Genomic DNA, 24,652 nt, shown 5'->3' on the forward strand with positions numbered 1-24,652 from the left:
AAGAAGGCAAGATTTAAGTCAAGCCTGATGTTGCCTTACACATAATAGAGTGATACCAGTCACTTCCACACAGTGAGACATACAGCTTATTAATTAAACACTGGTATCGGATCAGCACTCCTCGTATCGGCTGATACATAAAGCTAACGATATCGGGACTGAAAAAGTTGGATCGGTGCATCCCTAGATTAAATCAATAATCAGTAAATCCTATAAATAATCAATGGATTAACCATTAAATATGATGAGTTAGCTGCTGTCCTAGCGGGATAAAACATGAGGAAGACGCACAGAAAATAAACTTGCAGTGTTGTTTAACACAGAAAACTAAATCTAAGTTCGAGTAGAATCACACTTCAACATGATTCCTCTGGTTTGTCTCTTATTCTGTAAAGAGGCTGTAACGCAATTGTTCTTTCTTTGCTGTCAACCAACTAAAAAGGGTAAGAAAAGACAACAATGTTAAACCAATGTGCCAGATAAACCCACAAGGAATGTATAAAACAATTACAAACATCTCACCGATAATCTGAATCTCTATATCTTGTCAGATATACAGTGAAGCTACATCAACGTGTCTCCATTCAGACTCATTGTAAACAGCAAGGCAGTGTGTTAGATAAGCAAACACACAGACATACTGCACACAACACAAGGACGTTCGACCAAACATATACAACACTATCATTGCAGTCACTGCAAATAATAACCGTCTGTTATTATTTGTGAATGGTTCTGTAAATACAGTAGGATTACCTCTTCCTTTGCCTGTCAATCCTCTCCCTTCTTTCCCCTCTCTCCCCCTCTCTCTCCCTTTCTTTCTGTCTCGCTCACTCTTTCCGCCTGTGTGCAGTTACTGCAGTGGTTTGGCCCTACAGTACCTGCTGACTGGACAAAGCAAACTCTCACTTTCACCACAGAGGAAGGGAGGAAAGGGGAAAAAGAGGTGGAGATGAGGAGAGACAAAGTGCAAGATAGCTGGAAGCCTCTCGGACAACATAAATCTCAGCCGACCCCGGACAGTTCTCCATCCTACGGACATTATTCTTAAGCACTTAAATGTTCGTTTAAATTAAAGTGGCAATAGATAAGTTTTTTTGCTTTATGAAGTAAATGTTGATTGCACAATGTAACGGCTAAAGAATAAAGACAGCATCAGTGTTTAGATTGGTTCCCTAGAAGCCTCGCTTTTAATTCTGTCTGTCTCCGAGTTGTGATCTCCCTGGAAAATGAAGGCTTGATTTACAGCACAAAGGAAGAGGAGGGCGCTTGAGTTGCGTCAACACTTATGAAGGTAATAAAATAATAACATGGAGGTCTAAATCAAGACGGCAAACTCTTCATTGTCTCCAACAGCAGCGCATCACAGTTTCTGTTCTTACTGTACCTTTCACAACCTGTCTAACGTGCCCAACCGGCCCAACCTTACCTGCCTACTTGTTAATACTACCAGGTGTTTTACTCTGCCTTAATCATGGCACTGAGATCACGCTTCCTAGTTCAAATTCTTACGCTTGTTTCTTGCTTTGGACAGTAGCCACGCTTCTAACGATATATTAAAGAAATGCAGTGCGTTCAGTGTTGTTGATAGCTCGGAGGAAAACAGAGAGCGATCTGGTTGTCTTTGCGACAGCGGTACCAACAATAACACCACTTGGAAATGCTCGGGGGGACTTATATATAAATATCTTTATTTATTTAAGAACACAAATTCAGCACTTTGTGATGGAACTGTTCTTTACTATGAGACAGAAGTAATGTTCTCTTATTTAATATTTAAACAAGACTAAAACAATTGTGCTTTTAGTTTCATGTTTAATTGGTGTCATTGTTACACTATCTTCACATGAGTTGCATGAAGTTACATGATTTGCATACTTAGTACCATTGCTAGTTTTAAATATCACCAAAATAAATCTCAATAAAGATAAAGGCTGCTTTGATAATAACCAGTAGGGATGGCAGTAGCCTAAAGGAGACAAATGATAAAGACAGCAGAGTAAGAGTGTGAAGAACCTGATTTCTATTTGAACCTTTGTTAATCATCAGAAACTTGACTGAGCACATATCACTGACGATGAACACTGACTGAAGGTCACAGTTAGGCCTCACCTCATCTGCTTATTTACCACAACATCAATGCTTGTTGTTTCCCATCAGCCAACCATCCTTTCCTCCTGTCCTCACTTCTTTCATAATTACTACCTCTCTTTCACACACACACACACACACATACATACACACACACACACACAAACACACACACACACACACACACACACACACACACACACACACACACACACACTTCCTGAACACCAGTCTTCTGCACTGCTCTTCTTTCTCAGCGCATGCAAAATTGAAGAGGCCATCGACTGGTGGTGACTCATGGGAGCAGGAGAGCGGGACGACGGCCAAGCTCACAGCTAATGGTGGCGGAGCTAGAAGTCAACTAACACTGCTGTAGCCCAAACTGTTCAGTTACAGCGTCTTAGCAAGACTAAAAACACAACAAAAACAAAACAGGCATTACTGAATTAACTATCAAGCATGTTACCAAGCCGGTTATTTTCATACGTTACTTCGGATCTGAAAGTCACACAGCAACACAAATAAACTAACCGATGGATGTAGCAGTAGACCGGCAACTCCTGTGTTCTGAATTACTGGTTTTGTCAAAGGAGTCTGGTGGCTTTGAAGAGAACGATATAACGGCTTTAGTTCTCCGTCAGAAAGGGCTGTCTGACGGCGAGGTAGAGTGGTGAAAATATTCTAAATATAGCGTACACTTAAACTGATATTGATTTTTTTAGGTGGCTAAAATACGTTTTGCTGCTGCCCCCGTCCACAGCAGTACATCACTTAGTATCTGTGCATCAGCGTTGTAACCTACGTCGCTGCTTTTTGCTGACGGCTGAGCGGGATTTTCCATTTGAAAAGCCCGGAAAAAAATGCAGATGGAGTCGACCTTTAACTAATTACCTAACAACATGTCATTCAGATTAAACACTGAAACTTGACTTTGTACAATACTGTTTTGGGACATTTTGGAAACTAGAATTACCGCCTCGCAGCTGTACGCCTCAGCCAACAAGTCAAGTTCCAGTTTACATCCATGTCTGTCCAAAATACCATCACTCCATCATTTCATCCTATTGCACATTTGTGTGAAATCATAATTAGCATATGAATTCTTGAGTTAAAAGAATCAGATCATTCTTGAGTCCAAGTGGACGTTTGCGCCAAATTTGAAGAAATCCCTCCAGGCGTTTCAGAGATATCGCATTCATGAGAATGGGGACAGACGGACGGACAACCCGAAAACATACTGCCTCCAGCCACGGCTGTCACCGGCACGGAGGCATAAAAAACACATAAGTCTGTGCAAGGTGTGATTTCTTGATAACACAAATAAAGACCACAAACTGGGACATGCACACTTACATGTCCATTATGAACTTCAACAGTGAACATCATACAACATTCATTTCAACATTTCCAAATGAACTTATGAGTCTACTTCTATTGCACACACAGAACATCCATCCTCTTTGTCTCACTAGCCCGGCTTGCAGAGGATCACTCAACATACTGAGACCCAAGTCTGCTAGCAGTGCTGTTAAATGTGCTTTGTTGTAGGTCGCCAGGCCTGCATGACAATACTGAGTCCCAGGAGACAGCTACTAGGCGGCTGTGCACCATGAATGTTACAGAAGGGTCTGAATAATGCTAAACAAGCATTTTGTGCCAAAGCCAGGCTGTAGCACTGGAGCGTAATAAAGAGGAGCCGTGGGCTTCTGCTGTACTTACATGGCAGGAACTGATCCTGTATCACTGCTGCTAAAGCCTGGAAACCTGTGCATGTGTGTGTGATAGTATGTGCATGTCAAGATGTGATATAGATGTGTGTGTGTGTGTGACTAGATAGATCTGATACACTGATGGAGTGTGTATGTAAGAGAGCGAGTTGCAGGGTGTGTGTGTGTGTGTGTGTGTCCTTGTTGAAGAGCAGACTGGAAGGCGACTGCTACCTCCAGGCCTCTGAGCCCTGAGTGACATTCAGGCTTTATCCACCAAACACTGCTGTCGCTGTCGCACACTGATGATGCGGCAGTTGTGACAGCCCCCCCCCAAACAGAACCGCTGGCAGCTCATCCTAAACGAAGCCACTGCTGATTACAGCATCCCTGTGCATCAGTAAGTAGCATGGGAACACGTGCCAGCATCTCAGTGCACTAATGGAGAAGCTCTCTTCTAAGCCTTAGTATACAACGGGAAGAATCAAATAGTTGAGAGCAGTCACAATTTGTTCTTTTTGTCCAGCGTACTTTCCTTAGCTAGAAACATCCATGTGATACTGCTGATATCAGACCACTAACAGGCTTAAAGTTACAATCCTTAAGAGTTTCATGAAGTCAAACCCTGCAGATCTTTCCAGCGATAGCCATTTAATGTATTTACATTCTATAATTGACCCTTCGCTATGCCGTGCCCCCTCGCTGCTACTCCATCAAGCTGTCAGAGTGAACATAGAGCCCACACCGTCACTAACTGCACTCCCTGCAGAAATATCATCGAATTTTTGGAAAAACGAAAAAGCGATTTCAGAGAAAAGCAGACAGAAGGGTCTTCAATCTGCGTTAGGAGGTTACATCAGGATGGATAGAGGATGTATCAGGATGTAAAATTGATTCAGCAGCAAAAACAGGTGAAAAAGATAAATATAGAAGCTACAGATGGTAATGGTAAATGGTAATGGACTTGGACTTATATAGCGCTTTTCTAGTCTTCCGACCACTCAAAGCGCTTTACACTACATGTCAGTATTCACCCATTCACACACACATTCATACACTGATGGCAGAGGCTACTAAGGTGCCAACTTTGCCCATCAGGATTTAATCTAAATACTCATTCACACACCGATGGCTATGCCTCCGGGAGAATTTGGGGTTAAGTGTCTTGCTCAAGGACACATCGACACACATGTGACCCAGAGCAGCCGGGGATCGAACCACCGACCTTCCGATTGGTGGACAACCTGCTCTACCCTCTGAGCCACAGCCGCCCCAGATCACAGTGTAAAGATGAACCATCACTTGGCGATCGAGACAGAAGACAATGAAATGAAGGAACAACACTGTTCCGGGTAGGTCTACGTTCACTGTAACAATGATTAAAACCAACCTCTCCGAGTAACGAGTATCACTATTACACAACGTTTAACCACGACTAGCTCGAAATCCACAAAACCAGCCTGAAAATGAAGAAGATCTGAAAGGATTGCATTAAAGTCTACGGCGCAGAGCCGGATAGTTGTTGACCCTGGTCGAAGCTGGCTGATGCTACGCTGGCAAACAATGTAGCATGTAATCCAGTTTTCAATCTCCTAGTGCCGAATCAGAGCTGTATTAAGTTACTACAAATGCAAACTGAACATTTCCTCCTGCTGCTGCTGCTTCACATTCGACTGGCTTTGATCGTGAAGCAGGAACAAGAAACTCAACGTATTTGTCACAGAGCTGACTGAGATTGTTCATCAAAAATGCGTCTAGACAAGACATGGTCAGATTCAGCATTTTTCTGACCAAGGATCAGTTACAAATAATGCAGGGGAGTAACGCAACAACAATGACCAGCCACGGTAAGCTGTTAGATGAAGAGCTGCAGGCATCGGACTGCACTCCTCAGCAAGGTAACCAACTTTAGTGCGTCCTGCTGTTGAGTGAATAAATGATTTTTGACTAACTACGACAGCGTGAGTTTGTTTGGTTGCACTGTAAACAGATACACCAGCTGCTATTCTGTTGAATTTCTGACAAAGTGGCTTCTCAATAAGTTGTTTGTTGTCATATTAAGCTGAAAAAATGCTGTTACCACGGTAACTAAGGGTGTCGCCAAATCAACCAGGACTGAAATCTTATTATAACGATGACTAAAATCAGACTTTCCTCACTGTCGAAATGAAAAACTGACAACAAAAGTCATATATAAGAGAAAGCAGAGAAAAAACAAAATCATTTTTTGCTCATTGCCCAAAATAAGATGTTAGGACAAGCTTTTTAACATCTCCTAAACCTAGCCACTACATTACTGAGCTGTGATAAAATGTCATACAATAGGTGTTTCATATGCGTTTGTGTTTACCTGGAAGCGTAGGATGATGGTCCACATAAGGCCCAGGGTGAGACGGTGGTTTCCATCCACAATGTCGTGGGAACCAACATTTTCCAGGTGAACCCTCTGTTCTTTAAGGAACTGGAGGGCTTTGTCGACGTTCTCCAGGCAGTGGATCCGCATACGACCCCGTGTAGGCCTCGGCTGGGGGGAAATAAGAGGGATCATAAACAAAGATGACTTTTTCAATGGACAAATGGACAAGTATATATACAAAATAAGACAAACTTTCCTGGTGAAGCAGTGGCTAATGTTATAATGAGGTTGCTAGGTAACACGGCTAATTTTTAAGTAATTTATTGATGTTCAGAAAGGTCGCATACAGCTCCTCTAACACTTCACATCAAATGACGGATCAATTAAAAGCAGTGTTGGGAAGTTACTCAGGAAGTTACATTTTACTTATTACTCCTTTAAAAAGTAATAATTATACTTTACTTATTACTTGGTATCAAAAGTAATCAGTTACGTTATATTATTGCAGGGGAGTCAGTAAATCAGTCTGCATTGATCAATAAATGAATGTGGGTGATTCTTACAGTATCTGCTGCTTTACACTGTATGAAAAGCTTCTCCTTCTCCTTCAGTTCATGAAATCACTGCAGCATCTGAAGGCAGCAGGATATATGTTGATAAATTTGCAGCCTCTGAGAAGTGCCGCACTAGAACACAGAGCCGTTACGCACGTCCGTTCACCCTGTTTACCTTCACAAAACCGCCTGAAACCGACACCAGGCTGCTGCTGCAGTATACTCATGCAGATCTCTGCACACATCAGACTGGTCGGTTAGAGCTTCATATTCTTCTTTTTTGCGAAGGATACGTCCGGTTACCTGGACTCATCATAGCTTTGTTTATGAGACCAGTGATATAATATCATGTGACTGGCTCAAAGAGTATTTTATAGTCACCACACCCGCTGATCTATATTCACCTTCACCCAGGGGTTTTGCATATTGCGCTGCTGCACATTCATGAACATAAACAGAAGGTGCACATTGAGACGACCACACAGTCCGTGCACCTTAAAGACCTACCACCTTTCGCTTGGCATGTATTATTCAAATTTCAACTGAGGGTGGAAAATACAGTATTAAACTGAGGGTGCAAAGCATTCTTGTGCATCCTCATAGAACCGGGCCTGTCTCTTCCTCTCCCTCAGGGTACGGTCACACAAACGCCCGAGGAGGTATTCGCCTAAAAGATCACCAAAGGTCAACTCGATGTGAAGATGCATAGTGACCTGCCGCGCGGTCACGTCACCGTAACATAAATCGACCTGGCACAAAAAACAAATTGTGTTCTGGTAACGCAGTAATACTTGGATTAATAACATAATATAATTACAGTAATATATATAATTGTTTGGGAAATTGTAATCCCTTACACTACTCATTACTGGGGAAAGTAATAATATTACAGTAACTGCCCAACACTGATGAAGAGAGTCTACAAAATTGATGCAAAGCCTAATATAATTTGCCATAATGTGTGTGCGTACGTGTGTGTGAGAGAGTCTGTGTGTGTGTGAGAGTGTGTGTTCCCACCAGCAGCTCTCCACTGAGGACCTCCAGCAGTCTGGTGAGCATGTATCCATCCCTCAGGTCGTTGTAGAGGTCAGCGATGCGACAGGACACTCTGGCCAGATGGGAGTTGACCCACTTCGTAAAAGTCTTCTTCTGCACCGCATCCCGTTCGTCTGAGGGAAATAAAAGAGTCAGCGTTACATAAAGGGCAAGAACTATTTCTTTCTGGTGAATGAGATAGTTAGGATGAGTCAAATATTATCCTAAATAGCTTTAGTTAACACATAGCATCTAGCATTAAATTAAATTGTGCTTATCTGAGATTCTAAAATATGAGATGTGTGTTTTTTGGGAGGAGGAATTGTGTTACTCATTTAGCACTGTTTACCTAACTAGTGTTAGTGGATATGTGGGGTCAAAAAAACAACAACGAAAAGCCACCAACTTAAAAATATATCAGTACTCGCTTATTTAAAAATCAAGCCTTAGATAAAGTCATGATAAAACAGATCAATAGAAGAAACATTTTAACACCAAAATTCACAACAGACCAGAATAAACACCATGCCTTTGATGTAGGTGTATTTATACACCTACTGATGCAGGTGTGTTTGCAGTGTGTGTGTGTCTGTATGGATGTGCGTGACCTCTGACCTGCCAGGGCCTTGATGCGGGAGCACTCGAACAGCTTGGAGCTGGTGCACTCCGTCTCCCAGAATCCCGAGCTGCTTGGTCGGTTGTTGTTGTTGAGCTGGCGCTGGGCTTCCGCGTTGTCCAGGTCTGGGGAGGCATTAGCCATCGCGCCCGACGCCCTGCAACACACACAGACACAGAAACACAGCTAGAGATGAGCAAAACATCAGCTGGTCGTGTTGTCTTACTGTAAAATACAGGATCTCATACAGTTTGTCTGATACGAAATGTAGATTAATTGTTGTAGATATAAGGCCTTTACATACCGGGGGCGTGACGAATAAACAACACGAAAACGCAAAACACTCGCCTGCGAATGTTACATATTTAGGGCTTTTATTGTGCAACATAAGAACAAAAAGAGTGGATCTGGTCTGCACTGCCTTTGTCTAGGTTGAAAGAAGTAATAAAGTTTTCCGTTCTGGTTTGGACTACGGAGCCTCCTTCTTGTGGTTTTATAAATACAGGCGCAACTGAACCCGTTAAGCACAACGTGATTGGTTGACGTCTTTATTCGCAGTGCGAAAGCTCTGAAAAATCACTTTTTCGCTGCGTAATATTCGCGTTCTGTGTGAAAGTGTTCGAAACAACAGTTCATAAAAAATATATTAACAGTGAATTAATTGCACGAAAAAAATGACCCCTGTGTGTAAAGACCTTTACTGAATGTTTATGGGAACATATTTGACCTGAATGAACTCTAATCATTCTTTTATTAGATTACAGCCTAATGCACACCTTTAAAGCTGAAATAATAATAATATGATATAATATAATAATCAATTAGTTGGTCAACAAAAAAATATGATTATGATAATTGGTAATGTCTTTTTTTATCAGCAAAAATTAAAACATTTACCCTTTTATAGATGAAATGATTAATCAATTAATCAAAAACATAATGTGCAGATTAATTGATAATGAAAATAATGGTTCGTTGCAGCCTTCCTATCTATTATCAGTCAACGTAGAGGTCATTATTTTCAATAGACAGTTTTGTTTAAAATTGTTAAAAGGCGGTTTCACTTCACACTGACCAACATGCACATGTGTTGTTTAGACTTAATACACACATGCACATGTATGTTAAGACATTCACACGTGTACTGTACATACACACACACACACACACACACACACACACACACACATATATACATGCAGAGGACAGCGAGAAAGGTGGTGGGGACGGGCAGTTCACACTTCATAATTAAACTTTGACTGACTCACACACACCTTATCTGACACCTTTTAACCCCGATTTAGCCGCACGTATTCACAGAAACAAATCCAGATTCACACGGGGGAAAACTACGAAACAGTCGCTGCAACATTCACAATTGAATTAGTGTGTTCAAAATGCACAAATAACATGTCTCCCAGCAAAAAACATACTCTGGAGTCCATAAATAACAGCTCCTTCCCATTCATGAATGATGCAGTACCTGTCCTCGGCATCAGAGCATTTTTACAAAAGAGAAGCTTAAAATAAAATCTCTCTGATGGTGGGAGACAGACAGTAAGAATTATTTGGTTCATCTCTCTGACAGCTGGAAACCGGAGGATAAAAATAACTTCTAAAGTTTACCAAGAAATCACAGAGTTCAGGGTGAGAGAGGTAAGAAATGGAAATGTTCAAAACAGAAAAATGAGAACGAAAAAAGGGTTTCAGTCGCATTCTTCTGAAGAGCTGATAAAACTGTTTTACAGCAATAACAGATTTCCATCCAATCTTCACAAAAGCACTGGATATTCACAAAACATCCTACGGCTAAAAGTAGCTCCTACAGTAACTGACGGAGTTAGGAGAAACTCTTTCAAATAAGGGGCATCTCCTTACTTTAGGATGTTTAGGTTGGTATTTGATGCCAGATACAATATACTTAACCAGTCAACATTTCATATTGATTTATCTATCTATTAATTCTATAATCTATAATGTAATTTGATCGGTTCCTTACTAAAAGTTGCTCTCAGCAGCTTTGTGAATAGCTCTTAGTTAGGAACCCATTGTGGCTCAGATAAGATCCTCTGTGAATACGGCCCCTCCCCGGTGTAAACAATATGCTTCAAGCACCGCACTCCTCTGTTTCAGGTATCTGGAAATTCAGAGCAGACATAAAAATCAGCAGACTCTGTGAAAATGTAAAACTCTTTGTCTTCTCGTGCTAGAAAAGTCTGGCAGTTTTCAGAAGACACTTCCTCACTCTTAGGCAGATATTTTGCAGATTTTTCTCCGACTGTAGCTAAGAGGAGCGATGTGATGTGTCTGTATAAGCATTTTACACTTCCTTCCTTATATTCCACTGAACTTCCACATATTTAAAATCTCCGTTTTGTCAAGTCAGTGTATGTTCTATAAACAGCAGACGCTATAGTTTGCAAACTAAAGTATGCTTTTTAGCATTGAATACTAAAAACTGTACAAAGCAGTGTATTCCCCCTTGAGAAATTCTATGACTCAGCCTATCATAATAACATCTTAAGGCTGGCTAACCCCATCGTCTCTGACCCCAACCATGTTTTGAACAGTGAATATGAATTGTTACCATCAAATCGGAGATACAGGGTTCCACGATTTAATAAGGTTAGACTGAAGCACTCTTTTGTACACCAGTCAATCCTAAAACTAAATATGGAGCCTAATCCCAGATCAAATGTACATTGAAGGGCCCTGAATATCGCCTTCTGGGATTGTAATGTTTAAATGTACGTATTCTTGTTTCTTGTCTTTGTCCTTTTTGTGATGTTGCAAATGGAGCTGCTGTTATGCAAAACAAATTTCAGACCTGTCTGACAATAAAGTATTATCGTATTATCGTATCGTATCGTATTCCGCCACATACAGGCATGTTTTGGGAAAAATACATGAGAGTTTGGAACATAAACGATGGAGAAAAGTGGACAGTGGAAAGGTGGATTACGCAGCAGGAGCGAGAAGTTACTGAGGACACTTTGTGAGGGCTCATCAGTATAGGAATCCACTGTAACACACATGAATTCAAGCTTACAGACACTGTTCTCTACAGCGGATTTTAATATCAACCTTTCAGGCCTACAATGACTTTATATTGAATACTAAAAATAGACACATACAATGTTTGCACGTTGAGAAAATATCTATTATGTGCGTCCTGGTGAATGCTGCACTGTCACATTAGTTTTTACCGGTTCCTCCCCCATTTTTCTTTGTATTACACGCATGATAGATGGATGGAAAATACATGTAATGGTTTCTCCTGCTAAAGAGCAGATGTGCCCACAAGACACAAGACGCAGTATGTCATTTGGTGCTCTTCTCCAATGCTGCTTGGGGGAATGCATGTTTGTATGCGTGTTGCGTGCTTATATTGCAGGTTTGCGTTGATTAAAACTGGATCAAAGCGTTTTTATGATTATGTCACTAATTGATTAATTAGGTGAAAGTGAAAGAATAAAAGTGAAAGTGTGCTTGAGGCTGCTGCAGGGTTTTAAGTGTTTCTCTGTCGTTTTCTGCCTCAACCTTTTTGCTGTAAATCTCTTTGTCTTCCCCTCATCTTGCCTCTCCCTCTCTCTCCACTGCAACAAAAGTCCAGACTCACAGTTGTCACTATACCTAAACCACTGGAAAACAACGTAGCCATATCGAGTAAATGTCAGCATGCCCTGCAAGACAGAGAGAGGAGGGGTGTGCACATGCACTTAGCTGTTCCCCCCGGAGAGAATAACAGCAAAACATTACAGTGCAGTGTATCTGGTGATGAAGCAGACAGAGGACCAAACAAGAACCTGCAAAAGAAGTGAAACCTAAAGGAAAGGAGTTGATTTATAGGTCAACTGAATTAATCTAATGAAAACTAGAGCTTGTTTGCAGCTATGTAAAAGGTGCTATTCTCACTGTGCTATTCAGTAAAGGACACAAACAAATGCAACTAAGGATTATTTTCTCGATTAATCGCTTTGTCTTTAAAATGTCAGAAACTAGTAAAAAAAAAAATTGTACATTTTGCTGCTGATACATCCAAAATATAACAAAACAAAATTTGAAGTGCTGGACTTTTACCTGTTATTGAGTATATTTATATTTAGCATTGCTACTTTAAACAATTAAACAATCGACTAAGGCTGTGTATTGTTGAGAATCTGGCGATATAAGATATAAGAAAGGTGATATATTGCAATTTTTTAAATCAAATTTTTGGAAAACTGTCATTGAATAAAGAATACACCACCATATGCATAACATCTGAGTTAAAAAAAACTAGTTTATGTTTTTATGCAGTCAAAACAGGGAGATCTGCAAAATCTGAGATCTGATTTTATGATCCGCATATTTGATTTGGTATAGATTTTACGCTGGATGCCCTTCCTGACGTGACCCCCCCTTCCCATTCGCAGCACCCAGGGGGATACATGTTTTGGTGGCGGAAGGAAATCAGAGAACCCGGAGGAAAGGAAACCCATGCAAACACGGGGAGAACATGCAAACTCCACACAGAAAGACCCTGCCTGGATCAGACCGGGAATCAGACCGGGGATTTTCTTGCTGACAGTGATAACCAATGCACCACCGGTCATTGGTGCTGCATTGCATGTTGCCGCCCAATATTTTTAACCATGTTTTTCCTTAAATCAATTCAATAAATCCATCTGTATTGCTATGAGGTAGACAGAGAGACTCGTAGTAGAGGCCAACAGTAAAAGAATAGACAATATAAGACGTGTGTAATATCATTGTAAGATATTATAAAAGACATTATGATGATAAGACATGATAAGATATAACATCAACAAACAGGAATATGTATCAAAACCCAGAAACAATAGACAGTCTACATCAGTCAAACTGCCTCAGTCTCATGTCAGTCAACATACTATGTGTGTGTGTGTGTGTGTGTGTCCTCTGTTCTCCTTGCCGTGATCCTCGCCTAACCTCAACCACCTGGTGTCTCTCAATCAATCAGACTCACAGCTCGCACGACTGCTCTAATGTGTATTTGTGTGTGTGTGTGTGTGTGTGTGTGTGTGTGTGTGTGTGTGTGTGTGTGTGTGTGTGTCACCTTTATTCTAATAATCAGACTCAGCTGTTGAGGAATCAGCCAGCCTCAGGCAATAGAGTCGACACTATGTCTGACAATCACACACACACGCTCCTGGCTATCCATTGTCTGCTCTATAAGTAACATCAGCAGTGGGATGCTTCATGGTTTGCCTCCAGAGGCTGAACACAATCTCCGATGGTGGAGATAAAAACAAAGAAAACCACAGTGACCACACGTTGAGCTAAGAATGATTTTAAGTATTTGAAAACCTGCATGTTTCAACATCAGACTATCAACAGAAAATTAATTTGAGTTGGGAGTCTCACATGAGCAGCAACATCCATCACCAAATGTTGAGGCCGATGCAAAAGTACCTTGAAGGAGTATTCCAGCGATTTTTGTATATCGAGGGACTCATAAGAGACAGATTTGAAAAAACAAATGGTCAAAATTGAAGGAGCAGTCTGAGATGTCCTGACCTAAATGTGGGATCCATAAATAAATAACATCTTTAATTGCATCCACTTCTTTCACACCCTAAACCTCCAGTTTATAACACAGGCTTCTTGTTAAAAGTTTCAAGTCTAATGCCGGCTACACACTACACGAGAATCAGGTCGATTTTAGGCCCGATTCCCCCATCCCGACAACGATCAGCAAAGCCACGATTTTTGATGGTTCTAAAGATTATCTTTCCAGATGTTCCTGTAGGGTGAAGTGTGTTAAGAGCGTTTTTTACATCCCCGATCGGCTCGGAAATCCATCCTGGCCGCACCGATTTCAAATCGTAAATATTAAAAATGCTCATTATTTACGGTCGGATATCCTCTTGTGTGTGGGGAACCCAAAGGACAGACGATGATCCAGTCAGGTGGAAAAAGGAAAAAAACTATAGCCAATTGAGAACCATGCTGACTGAAGTGGAAAGACAACCACCGCCGTCATGGCGGCCGCGGCTAACGCATGAGCTAATGCAAAACACAAAGCATAAAGTAGTAGTGAGATGGAGCTCAGAAATGGAGGACCAACATGTTAATTTGTGGCAACAAAGCGAATGTTCATTTAACATGACTCCATGACTTCATCCATACATCTTTCGAGAATTTTCAGTAAAAAAGTAGTGCAAAAACTAACATCGCTTTGTTTACACTAAAGTCACGTTTGATTGCGAGATCATTTGCGAGAGTTCCATGTTTTGTAGTGGGGACTCTTGTTGTTGATGAATGAATCTGTGTGGTGTGCTGTTTTGACCAAATCGTTGCTCTCCACACACGATAGGAACAAAACTGTTAAATTCAACATAACATGACTTTATGTGTGGGGTCTCTCACATTTTCAACATCTGTTAAGATTTGAAAAATCTCTTAGTGTGGGCGAGCCTTAAAGGGACTGTTTGTAACTTTTTATGCGTATAAATGTACCGGGTCGGGACACATGCGCGCTCGCATATGCGCGTTCGCGTGTTGCCAGCGTCCCTGCTCCGCTGCCTGCTCGCCTTCACTCAGACAGAGCGTGCGTTCTCGCTCAGCTCGCTCCACCTCTAGACCTGAACGCATGCTCACTCCACACTGCAGAACAGTTAGTTTAGCTCTGAGAATATTTAGTGAATGTACAGTGGACGTTTGAGCAGAAATAAATGCTGCAGCTCCTCCAGACCAACAGAGGTTTCCCGTGTCTTGTGAAGTGACGGAGCTCTACAGAGAGACACGTTATAGTCTTGTTACCGACCGGGTGCCGGTGTCTCCCTGTTCTCTCCGGCTGCGGGCGGAGAGAACAGGGAGACATGCTGCAGAGCCCCACTACCTCAGCCTGCGCTGAGGCAGGAAAAGCCAACACTAGGATCAGATCTAAATCATGTTCATGGAGAGACCTTCGTCTGGTCAGCTAACATTACTGCCAAGCAGCTGAAATATAGAGTGATATTGTGGTTTTAGCTGACGTGTGTCGTCTCACAGTTTTGAGCGATGCTCGTTCATGTCTATGTAGAGCGAGCAAGCGCGAGCTCGACGCTGACTTTCGTTGATTTCACGGTCACAGGTGCCGCTGTTAACAAGCATTTCTGAAAGTTACAAATAGTCCCTTTAAGGCCCAAACCAAAATAAACCTGATGACATCCCAAGGGTTATTTTTTTAGACTTTAAAAAGCAGCCTCCAGAAGACAATAAACAACTGTTCACAGGCTAAACAGTATTTCTTGTGACAAGTAAACTGAACTTCCTGTGTAAAATCGGCAGAGTGCTCCTTTAAGTTGCATTTTCTCATTCATCATTAGACTGTTTTTACACAAATACGCTGTAGGAAAAAATTACTCCGATAAAGGTTGCAGAAAAGTCTGGAAACCTACAGTATTATCTGTCGTGACTACAGTGTCAAATAAAAGTGCTGAGTAATGCTGCTGCTCTTACAGCAGCCAGTATGGGAGGTTGATCAGTCATCAACACCTAAAACCACAAAGCTGCACTAGAATGCAAGTGATCGGAGTAAATCTGCTGCTGAATGTTTTCATTTCCACTGCTCATAAATACACTTAATAATGTTATCTTCAGTAAATTTAAACCGTGAATATTGTTGATTTAAAATGACGGCAGTGCAGTGCAATATCTATGTTTCAACCCGGGGTTCGTTAAATCTGCTGAGATCTATTCATTTTGCTTTGTGTCATTTAAAGGAACTAAAGATAATGTTAGTGCTAAACCTGGAGCAGAGAAGCAGGGAAAACAATACCACTAACACAGGATCAGTATAAAGGTTGCTTCTGGATCATTTTGTGCTGTCCCAGACTGAAAATGTATCTAGTTCTGGTTCCGAGGTTTGTCCCGTTGGTCTCCCCAGGGTGACAGAGTTCATATGTTCCAGTCAGTCCAGGATATAGAGTCTACTGCTCCAACACTGGAGGATCAAACGTCTAAACAGCAGCAGCCTCTCTGATCTCTCCATGGAGCTGGAAGAAAGAGGAGGAATCACCTCTGCGTGTGTGTGTTGTGTGATCTCTTGAACATCCCACATACAATGTTAAACCACAGTGGAAAAATACACAAACACACGTTGCAGTCAAACACCAGCCTTTTTACCTAAACACAATATGATAATAATTAAAATAACATTATTTTTTTATATATATATATATATATTTCTGAACACTCCTCTCTGGTAGGTCTTTACTGCAACAAAAAAAAAATCACGCAGCCCTAACGAGTACTCGTTTAATCATGAAAATAATCAGCAGATTCATGAATAATTGTTAGTTGCAGCCCTAAAACAGATGATGAGCAGGATAGTGAATGTGAAGAAAGAAGCTGTCATGTCCCACCCACACTGTTTGATTGACAATCTAAGTAAAAACAATGATGGGCACCAGACAGAGATGTCTTCTCATCTCTCACTGTTAGGACAGAATTGAGATTATCTGAAGCATCGCTGTATTTCTCCTGTTGGACCCGAACCCGAACCCGAACCCGAACCCGAACCCGAACCCGAACCCGAACCCGAACCCGAACCCGAACCCGAACCCGAACCCTCAACGTGGTTTATAGGACAGCATCTATAAAGACACGTTCTACATTCAGAGTGGCCATCTTTGTGGTTTGAGTGTGTTTGTGTGAATCCACTTCAGCTCCGTCATTGCTCTTTCAGCTGTTGTTCTCTTTACTTTGAAGTCTCATAAGGCAGAGTGGCAGACTCGTACCTGTCTGTCTCAGTCACATTGTGACAGTTGTTCCCATGTGGTATTATTAATACTGATACATGATTTTACAGGTGTACATTAGGGATGAAACTAAAGATTGAAATTATTATTATATTATTGACATTAATCTTCTTTTTTTCATTTAATTGATTGATTGTTTCGTCTATATATATATATATAAGGAAATAGTGGAAAAACAAAGCCTATGACATTTTCCCAGAGGCAAGGTCTGAAATAACTTTTTCACTGCCTGGTATTTATTTTTTTTTGGTCTGCCGCTCATAGATTTTATCTGCCACTTTTGAAATCTATGCGCTAAATGAAGGATTAACTTTTTAGATCTAATGTCATTCAATATTTGATATATTTCACACAAAAAACATTATATGCACGGTAAATTACAGTGTTGGAATTACACCGTAGCTTCCGAGGGAGAACATTTTATAAGATTACATAAGAACACATCATGATGACGTTATAATTTATCTTCGCCCCAAATCGCTCATTTTTACTGCAATGGAACCTCCGATAACGTTAGTAGCTCTGTTATTTAGCTAAGCAGGACTGTGCTGCCCACCAGACAACGTTACTAACCCTCCTCCTGCCGATTTCAACACGGATTTGTTGTTCACAATGTAGCATTATCAGGGAAAAATATGGTGCGCCCCTCAGGTTTATTAGCGTATCTCCGCCATGGCTCCGGTCCCAAACAAACTGAAACATGATACAGCGTGCGTATGGCATTACGTCATTGTGCATGCTTAACAGTCGGAAAGCTTCTATAAGAGGAATTGATAGTCACGGAGGCATGCAATGCCAAGGAATCTGACAACTAGGCACCAATTCTCCATTCCCATCGCCAAAGTTCTGGACGATTTTACCACTGCCGATAATTTATCCACATTTGGCGGGTAGCAGGTGGTAATTTCAGACCCTACCCAGAGGCCATGCTGACATCTTCAAATTGCTTTTGTTCAACCAACAGTCCAAAACAAGAGAAAAGCAGCAAATCCTCACATTTGAGAGGCAGGAACCAGATAATGTCTGGAATTTTTGCTTAACAATTAATAGATAATCAAAATTATCGCTGATTGATTCTCTACTGATTTACTATTCAATCAGTGACCTAGTATGTATATATGTGCGTGTGTGTGCAGAACTGTCAGTCGTTATGCTTTCTCCTCTAAACCACTCAGTGTTATTATTGCCCTCTCTCCCCAGCTATGCTGTCGCCGTTGGTAACCACAATAAATCACCATTACACCAATGGTGTAATGAAAGCGTCACCCCCCCCCGCCTCCCCGTGCTCTCCTTTTATTATCCTTCACACTTTTTCAACTGTCCTCTCCGTCTATTCCCAATCGTCCCTCTGTCCTAACCTCCAGTCCGATCTGTCTGGCCTACACAACTTGTGTTTTGGCTATTAGCATTTGGCACGGTGCCTCCATATGACCAACGAGTGACAATGCTCTAATCTCTTCAGTACATGAGATGCCAAACATCAGGCGCCCTTGAAACAAGCACTTAACCCCCAAATGCTGCAGTGAGGCTGTTCGGTCGCCAACACTAGTAAGTTCAGTGGCCAAAGACTGTTGGTTTTATTTTATATAACTTTGTCTATGAAGCGGGATGGGGCTGAAAAAAGGAGCCTGTTGATATTTATTTAGTTAATATTTAAAGAATTTGCATGTTCAGTCTCATCGTGTCAAGCATTTCTAACCAGATGCACACTAGAAGAAAATAAATATGACTTGATCCAGCATTATATACATGTGTGTCATTGTATTTTCTGATCTTGTACTAATCTCTGAAGAGTAAACAAACAATAAAACTACTCAGTAGGCCCAGATCCACTCTTTAGGACGCCCTCGTCAGGCCCTTTAAAGCTGCACCAACCTTGGTTTCAGTTTTGTTTACTTGGCCACAACGGTTCCTGCCTCCCTACTCCAGAGGTCCCAACAACTATCAGGGTGGATTTTACAATACTGGACCAAACACAAACTTGAGACTGAAAAAGCCTATGTACAAAATTAATTAAGAAAAAAAAAAAGCACAAGTTGTTGATGGTATCAGTATTGTTGATTTTTACATAATTATGGCAGCTATGTGGCAGACAACTAGCCTATAAGTGAGTTGAATGATAAAGCTAACGATATTCAATTCTTTTTAATGTCAACAAATCCCATGAATACTTTCTGACTGTCCATCTCGGTTGATTTAGAGGTTAGATTTAGAGACAGACTGAGAGAGGCAGACATAATCAAGAGAGATAGAGGGTAACTAAAGAAGTAAGATAGGAGGTTATGGGCAACATTCACGGCCCAAATCACATTTTTTTTGAGGGGGGCATATGTGACTCAGTGTGAATAGCACAAATCACATGGTACAGGTCCGATTTTTTGCAATGCGACCTCGTCTGAAAAGTCAAATCAGAATTCGTGCGACTTTTCCGTCACTCTAGATCGACATTTGTCTCAATTTTACGCTGTGAAACTATTCACATCACAATCCCACCACTCCTGGCTCCAAACCCGCATCCACACATACCTCTGAACAGAAGTAGCAGCAATTGCTCCACAAAAAAATGTGTCTCTCTTTCTCCTCGTTATCATCTGCTCACAAATTTGCTGGCTTCAACTGCACATCAACTTCTAAATGAAACTGTAAACACTGACTTCAGTGGCCTGAGCCTCAAAAGCAAAGCTGCGTGTTCTTTTGCGCATACGGTCAGTTCAGGACCGTGACCACTAGTTCACACTGGAGTCTGATATTGGCCACATTTAAAAAAATAATGTGAACAGCCAAATCTGATCTGAGCATTCAATCAGAACTGAGCGCTGAAGCTTGCAGTGTGAACATCGCTATAGAGAGTGAGACAAATAGACGGTGATGTTATAGAAGAGAGATGTTACAGAGAAACAGAAAGGCTGACATGGAAGAGGTGAGGTGACATAGAGAGAATTAGGGAAGAAGAAAGAAATCAAAGGAGCAAGAGAGAGACGGGAGGGTATATCACTAGAAAGATGAAGAAAGAGAGAGAAGGGAAGAGAGAGACAGCTGCCACTGTTAATCAGTCAGTGGCAGCAGCTCTGTGTCTCGGTTTCTCTAAAGGCTTAATGGGGACCAGACCCTCAGTGTACGTTTTTACCACACACACAGCAGTCCTCATCAATATCATGACATGCAGATCGTCCGGGGGACATTAACGATGACCTCTGCTATGTAGCTGATATGTCATCTGCCTATTGACAATTGTGAGTTGCATGCTCGGCTTCTGGAATTTCTATCGATTGATGTAATGATCAGATCGGGTATCAACTAAATTCACTTTGGTGGCTCTGAAGAAAGTTAATGAAACCTGATTATTCTCCATTACAACATAACAACGATACTGACAGACATCAAATTCAGCACACATTATACTGTACTTACTTGTAAATGTCTTGCCAAGCCTCGTAACACTGTGTATGAGGCCCTGTTGTCCTTTTACCACATCAGTATGAACTGTTTACGTTTCATCAACCAATATCACTAAAATCCAATTCTGTATGTACTTATTACATCTCCTAAAAATTAATCTGTTGACCGATATTATATACATCAAACAACAGGCCACAACAAGTGAATCCTGTGCAGCCTCAGCTGCAAAACAATGTCATGTAGGGGACATCTTAAATATGTAAAAAAAAATTATCTGGGATTCTTTTACCAAAACAGGAAGTTTCTGGGGGTTATGGTGAAGAGAACAGAATAACTTACTTATTAAGAATGGGTACTACGCTCAACGTATTCTCATACAACGGTTCTTATGATATATTACGAAAAGTTATTTTGTCCTTTTTCCTTCGTTCTCCTACGAATGACCAGCAACACGTGTCAATTTCCGCTCGTTACATGCATACAGTCTTTTCAAAATAAACTTCCATCTTCATAGGAAACAACTTCGTTAGGTTTAAGCAAGAAAGCTGCTTAGTTAGGTTTAGGAAAAGATCGACTTGGTTAGGATTAGGCAACACAACTATTTAGTTATGTTTAGGAAAATATTGTGGTTTGGCTTAAAATAACTCCTGGAGTTGTGTAACTTAAGCACATAACTTACGTGACAAATAAATCAACGTTGACTTCTGGTTTCACATGGGACACGGACAGCGGTCTCCTGGGCTAAAGTCCAGTATTATTTGACCCACCCATCCACCCGGACCTCCTCACTACGCTGTGTTTGTCGCTCTTTATATTTCCTGGTTCACGATTACGTTAATTACACATGAACTGATTTCGTGGGATATACACGAATTACAGAGCATTACTTTTCGTAGGTATAGCTACGAACAGTTTATGAGAGCAGCCTGCAACAATATATGCAGTGATGTTGATATGCTTGTGTAAAACCACCTAGCATGATGTACACAGTTGATTAGAGTCTTGCTTTGCTTCTATGTTCTTGTTTTTACTATTTATCTAACTCCGTTTTCTGCTTTGCTGTATTTTATCAGAGCAGTGGTGAAGTTTGTTCCTTCTGTGCAATTTCTTGCTGATCTGTCAACAAAAAAGTACACATTTAGATGTAGCCACTAACAACGATTTTAAAAAGTGCATTGAATGTGATAGGGCTGTTTCACAGTAAAAGCCCCGCATGGCTGCCAATAAAATGCCAACTGAATAACACATTGAATTTGACACAATTCAGACATCTGTATTCAGTCTCCCCATGAGACCCAAAGCTAACCTTAAATTTAACAATATATATCATAAACTTTACCCAGAATGATCTCACTTTGCCAAAAATATCTGACACCTAGATTGTTCTTACAGGGATGGATCTCTCTGCCTCTCTCTTTCACACACACACACACACACACTGGATGCTTCAATGTGACGTCACGCAGTACGCACTTTACACACAGCACTGAGTCACTTCTACTCACTTCACCTCAGCAAAGTGAAACAACATCTGTGAGCAAGTGCAGCAGCCGACGCCCAGTTCTGAGTCGGCAAAAGACCACAAGTCTTAATCAAAGCAGTCACCTTGTGGTCCGATAAACAACAGAGCAGCAGCAGAGAGCCTCAGTGTCCCAGAGAGGCTGTCTATCATGCGGACAAGACAGAGACGACAACAAGGAGGGTGTCAAAAAGAACTCTATGCTGTAATAGAGCTGGGCAATATATTGTAATGTGAGATATACCAATAATCATTTATTATATCATTGGATTCTTATAATGCTGACCTTAGCAATATACCACACAGCTGTATACGTATATATACTACGTGTGTGTGTGTGTGCTGAGCAATATATCAATATTATATTGATATCATGAAGTGAGACTAGATAATGTCTTAGATTTTGGATATGGTGTTATGGCATAAGTGTTGTCTTTTCCTAGTTTTAATGCTGCATTACAGTAAAGTGATGTAATTGTCTGAACGTACCGGACTGTTCTATTATTTTCCTTTACCCACTGAGTCATTACATCCACATTACTGAAGATTTATTTATCAATAACATCACTGTGTAGGCTAAATATTTTGTAAAAAGCACCAATAGTAAAGCCTACAACATCGTAGCAATATTGATATTGAGGTATTTGGTCAAGCAATATTAGGATATTTGATTTTCTCCATATCGCTCATCCCTAGTGTGCACTTCTGTACAGTATATTTACATAGTATCATATAAAGCACTATAAAAGTTACTATAATTACTATATTCTAAAAATAGAACCAGATGTAGTGACAGACAATGCAGTAGCAATATGAGGGTATTTATAGCACTTTTGAGGACAAAATTGTCAATGTGTATAATAGATATTAATTTTGTATTATATAAATATTAGTGATACCATAAGTGTAATAAATTCACTTTATGGTAAACGGCTGAGCACCACAGACACACTGCAACCCCCTGTGGGTAGATTACAGAAGTTGAATAGTGACATGACAGGACTTTAACTTCCATAGTGTACAATAAGATTAAAAAAAACACTAGTCTATTATGTACCATAGGGTACTTTAAACCCCAGAAGAATATCAGAGTGAGGGGATCAAACTAGCTGTTTATTATCATTAATGAATTACTGAATTAAATTAATGACTACAGCTTTTGCTCATTGCGACTACCTTTAAATATAAACACATGTGTCTGTCTTATTCTTTTCTTTTCTTTCCTGTCCACCCCCCTCCAACACCACCATGTATACATACACAAACACACACACACACACACACACACACACACACACACACACACACACACACACCTTGCACCAACAAATCAAAGCTAACCAACTAACCCACACCTGCCTGCACACCTCTGTATTAGCTCCCTACTTAGCTCTATAGATATTTAAGACAAACAAGCTACCACATTAAGCAGCCAGTGATAGTCTCAATGCATAACTGAGGTTGTCGTCACTTTTCACTGCAGATGTGATGAAAACACACCACATTAAGACTTGACAGGCTGCAGAGCATCTGCTTCTTGTGTTGCTAAAGCAAGCTATGCTGCTGTTGGCCTTGTTTCACTACAGCATAAGGATAATGTGAATGAATTTGCATTTGAATTTTGCAGGAATAACTGATGCCACTGTGGGCAGAAATGCCAAAGTAATGTCAGGTCATGCAGGAACCGGAGACACACTTTAACTTCCTGCAGGAATACATATATATATGTTACTGTAGAGCCAATGATAGTCTCAATGCATACATAACTGAGGTTGCAGTCACTTTTCACTGCAGATGTGATCAAAACACACCACATTAACACTTGACAGGCTGCAGAGCATCTGCTTCTTATGTTGCTAAAGCAAGCTATGCTGCTTTTGGCCTTGTCTCACTAAAGCATAAGGACAATCTGAATGAATTTGCCCCCTATAGAACAGCAAAATGCAGGAATAACTGATGCTACAGTGCAGGGCAGAAATGCCAAAGTAATGTCAGGTCACCAGGAACCAGAGACACACTTTAACTTCCTACAGGAATATATAGATATATATTACTGTAGAGATTTAACACTTGGGAAGTTCTGTTGATATGTGCATTGGTGCACAGTTTGCCTAAATGCCATAGAACAAAACATAACCATCTATAATTTAAAGTTATCTGTTTTAAAGAAACCTAACATGCAACATTAAACCCCTAGCTCATGCACTAGGCCGCTATTCTGCTTCTTAACACATTTATCCTTTCAAATTAGACCACCAGCTCCTGCAGGCATCACAAACACTTTCCCATGCATGCATCGTGTAACACATGTAGTTGATAAGAAGCCATGAAGCAGCGCCGGATCACTGCGGTACCCTGCACCCAAATGCAGGCCGGCGTGCCTGCAAAAAAAAAGGAAAAAAGCCCCGTGCACCTCGACTCCTCGACTCCTTGCTCTCACACAGAGGATGAGAACATAAAAGGACATCCCATGGAGAAAGCAACCATCCTGTCGTCCTTCTGTCGGCCTTACCTTCAGCTTCAGTGTCAGTTTGGTGGTTTGGTTTGTCCTCCTCTTATAGCAAAGAGCTGAATCGATGAGGAGAGAGAGAGAGAGAGAGGTTTATCAATG

General features: G+C 40.9%; 1 protein-coding gene across 5 annotated transcripts in view; it reads right to left on the bottom strand.

The window, feature by feature from the left end:
• Positions 1 to 24,652, bottom strand: part of sptbn4b (spectrin, beta, non-erythrocytic 4b) — a 96,467-nt gene extending 71,815 nt beyond the window's left edge. For 4 of the 5 annotated variants that reach the window (XM_074641141.1, XM_074641140.1, XM_074641139.1 and 1 more), the window contains exons 1-4: positions 24,554 to 24,652; positions 8,358 to 8,515; positions 7,725 to 7,876; positions 6,148 to 6,321 (exon numbers count right to left, since the gene is read on the bottom strand). In XM_074641141.1, the coding sequence (XP_074497242.1) occupies positions 6,148 to 6,321; positions 7,725 to 7,876; positions 8,358 to 8,502 (471 nt within the window). In that variant the 5' untranslated portion in view covers positions 8,503 to 8,515; positions 24,554 to 24,652. Of the gene's footprint in view, positions 1 to 3,810; positions 4,056 to 6,147; positions 6,322 to 7,724; positions 7,877 to 8,357; positions 8,516 to 24,553 lie in introns of those variants that run through there. The other variant, XM_074641143.1, reaches the window with a different exon arrangement.

Source organism: Sebastes fasciatus, chromosome 7, assembly GCF_043250625.1.
Source record: "Sebastes fasciatus isolate fSebFas1 chromosome 7, fSebFas1.pri, whole genome shotgun sequence".
NCBI classification, from domain to species: domain Eukaryota; kingdom Metazoa; phylum Chordata; class Actinopteri; order Perciformes; family Sebastidae; genus Sebastes; species Sebastes fasciatus.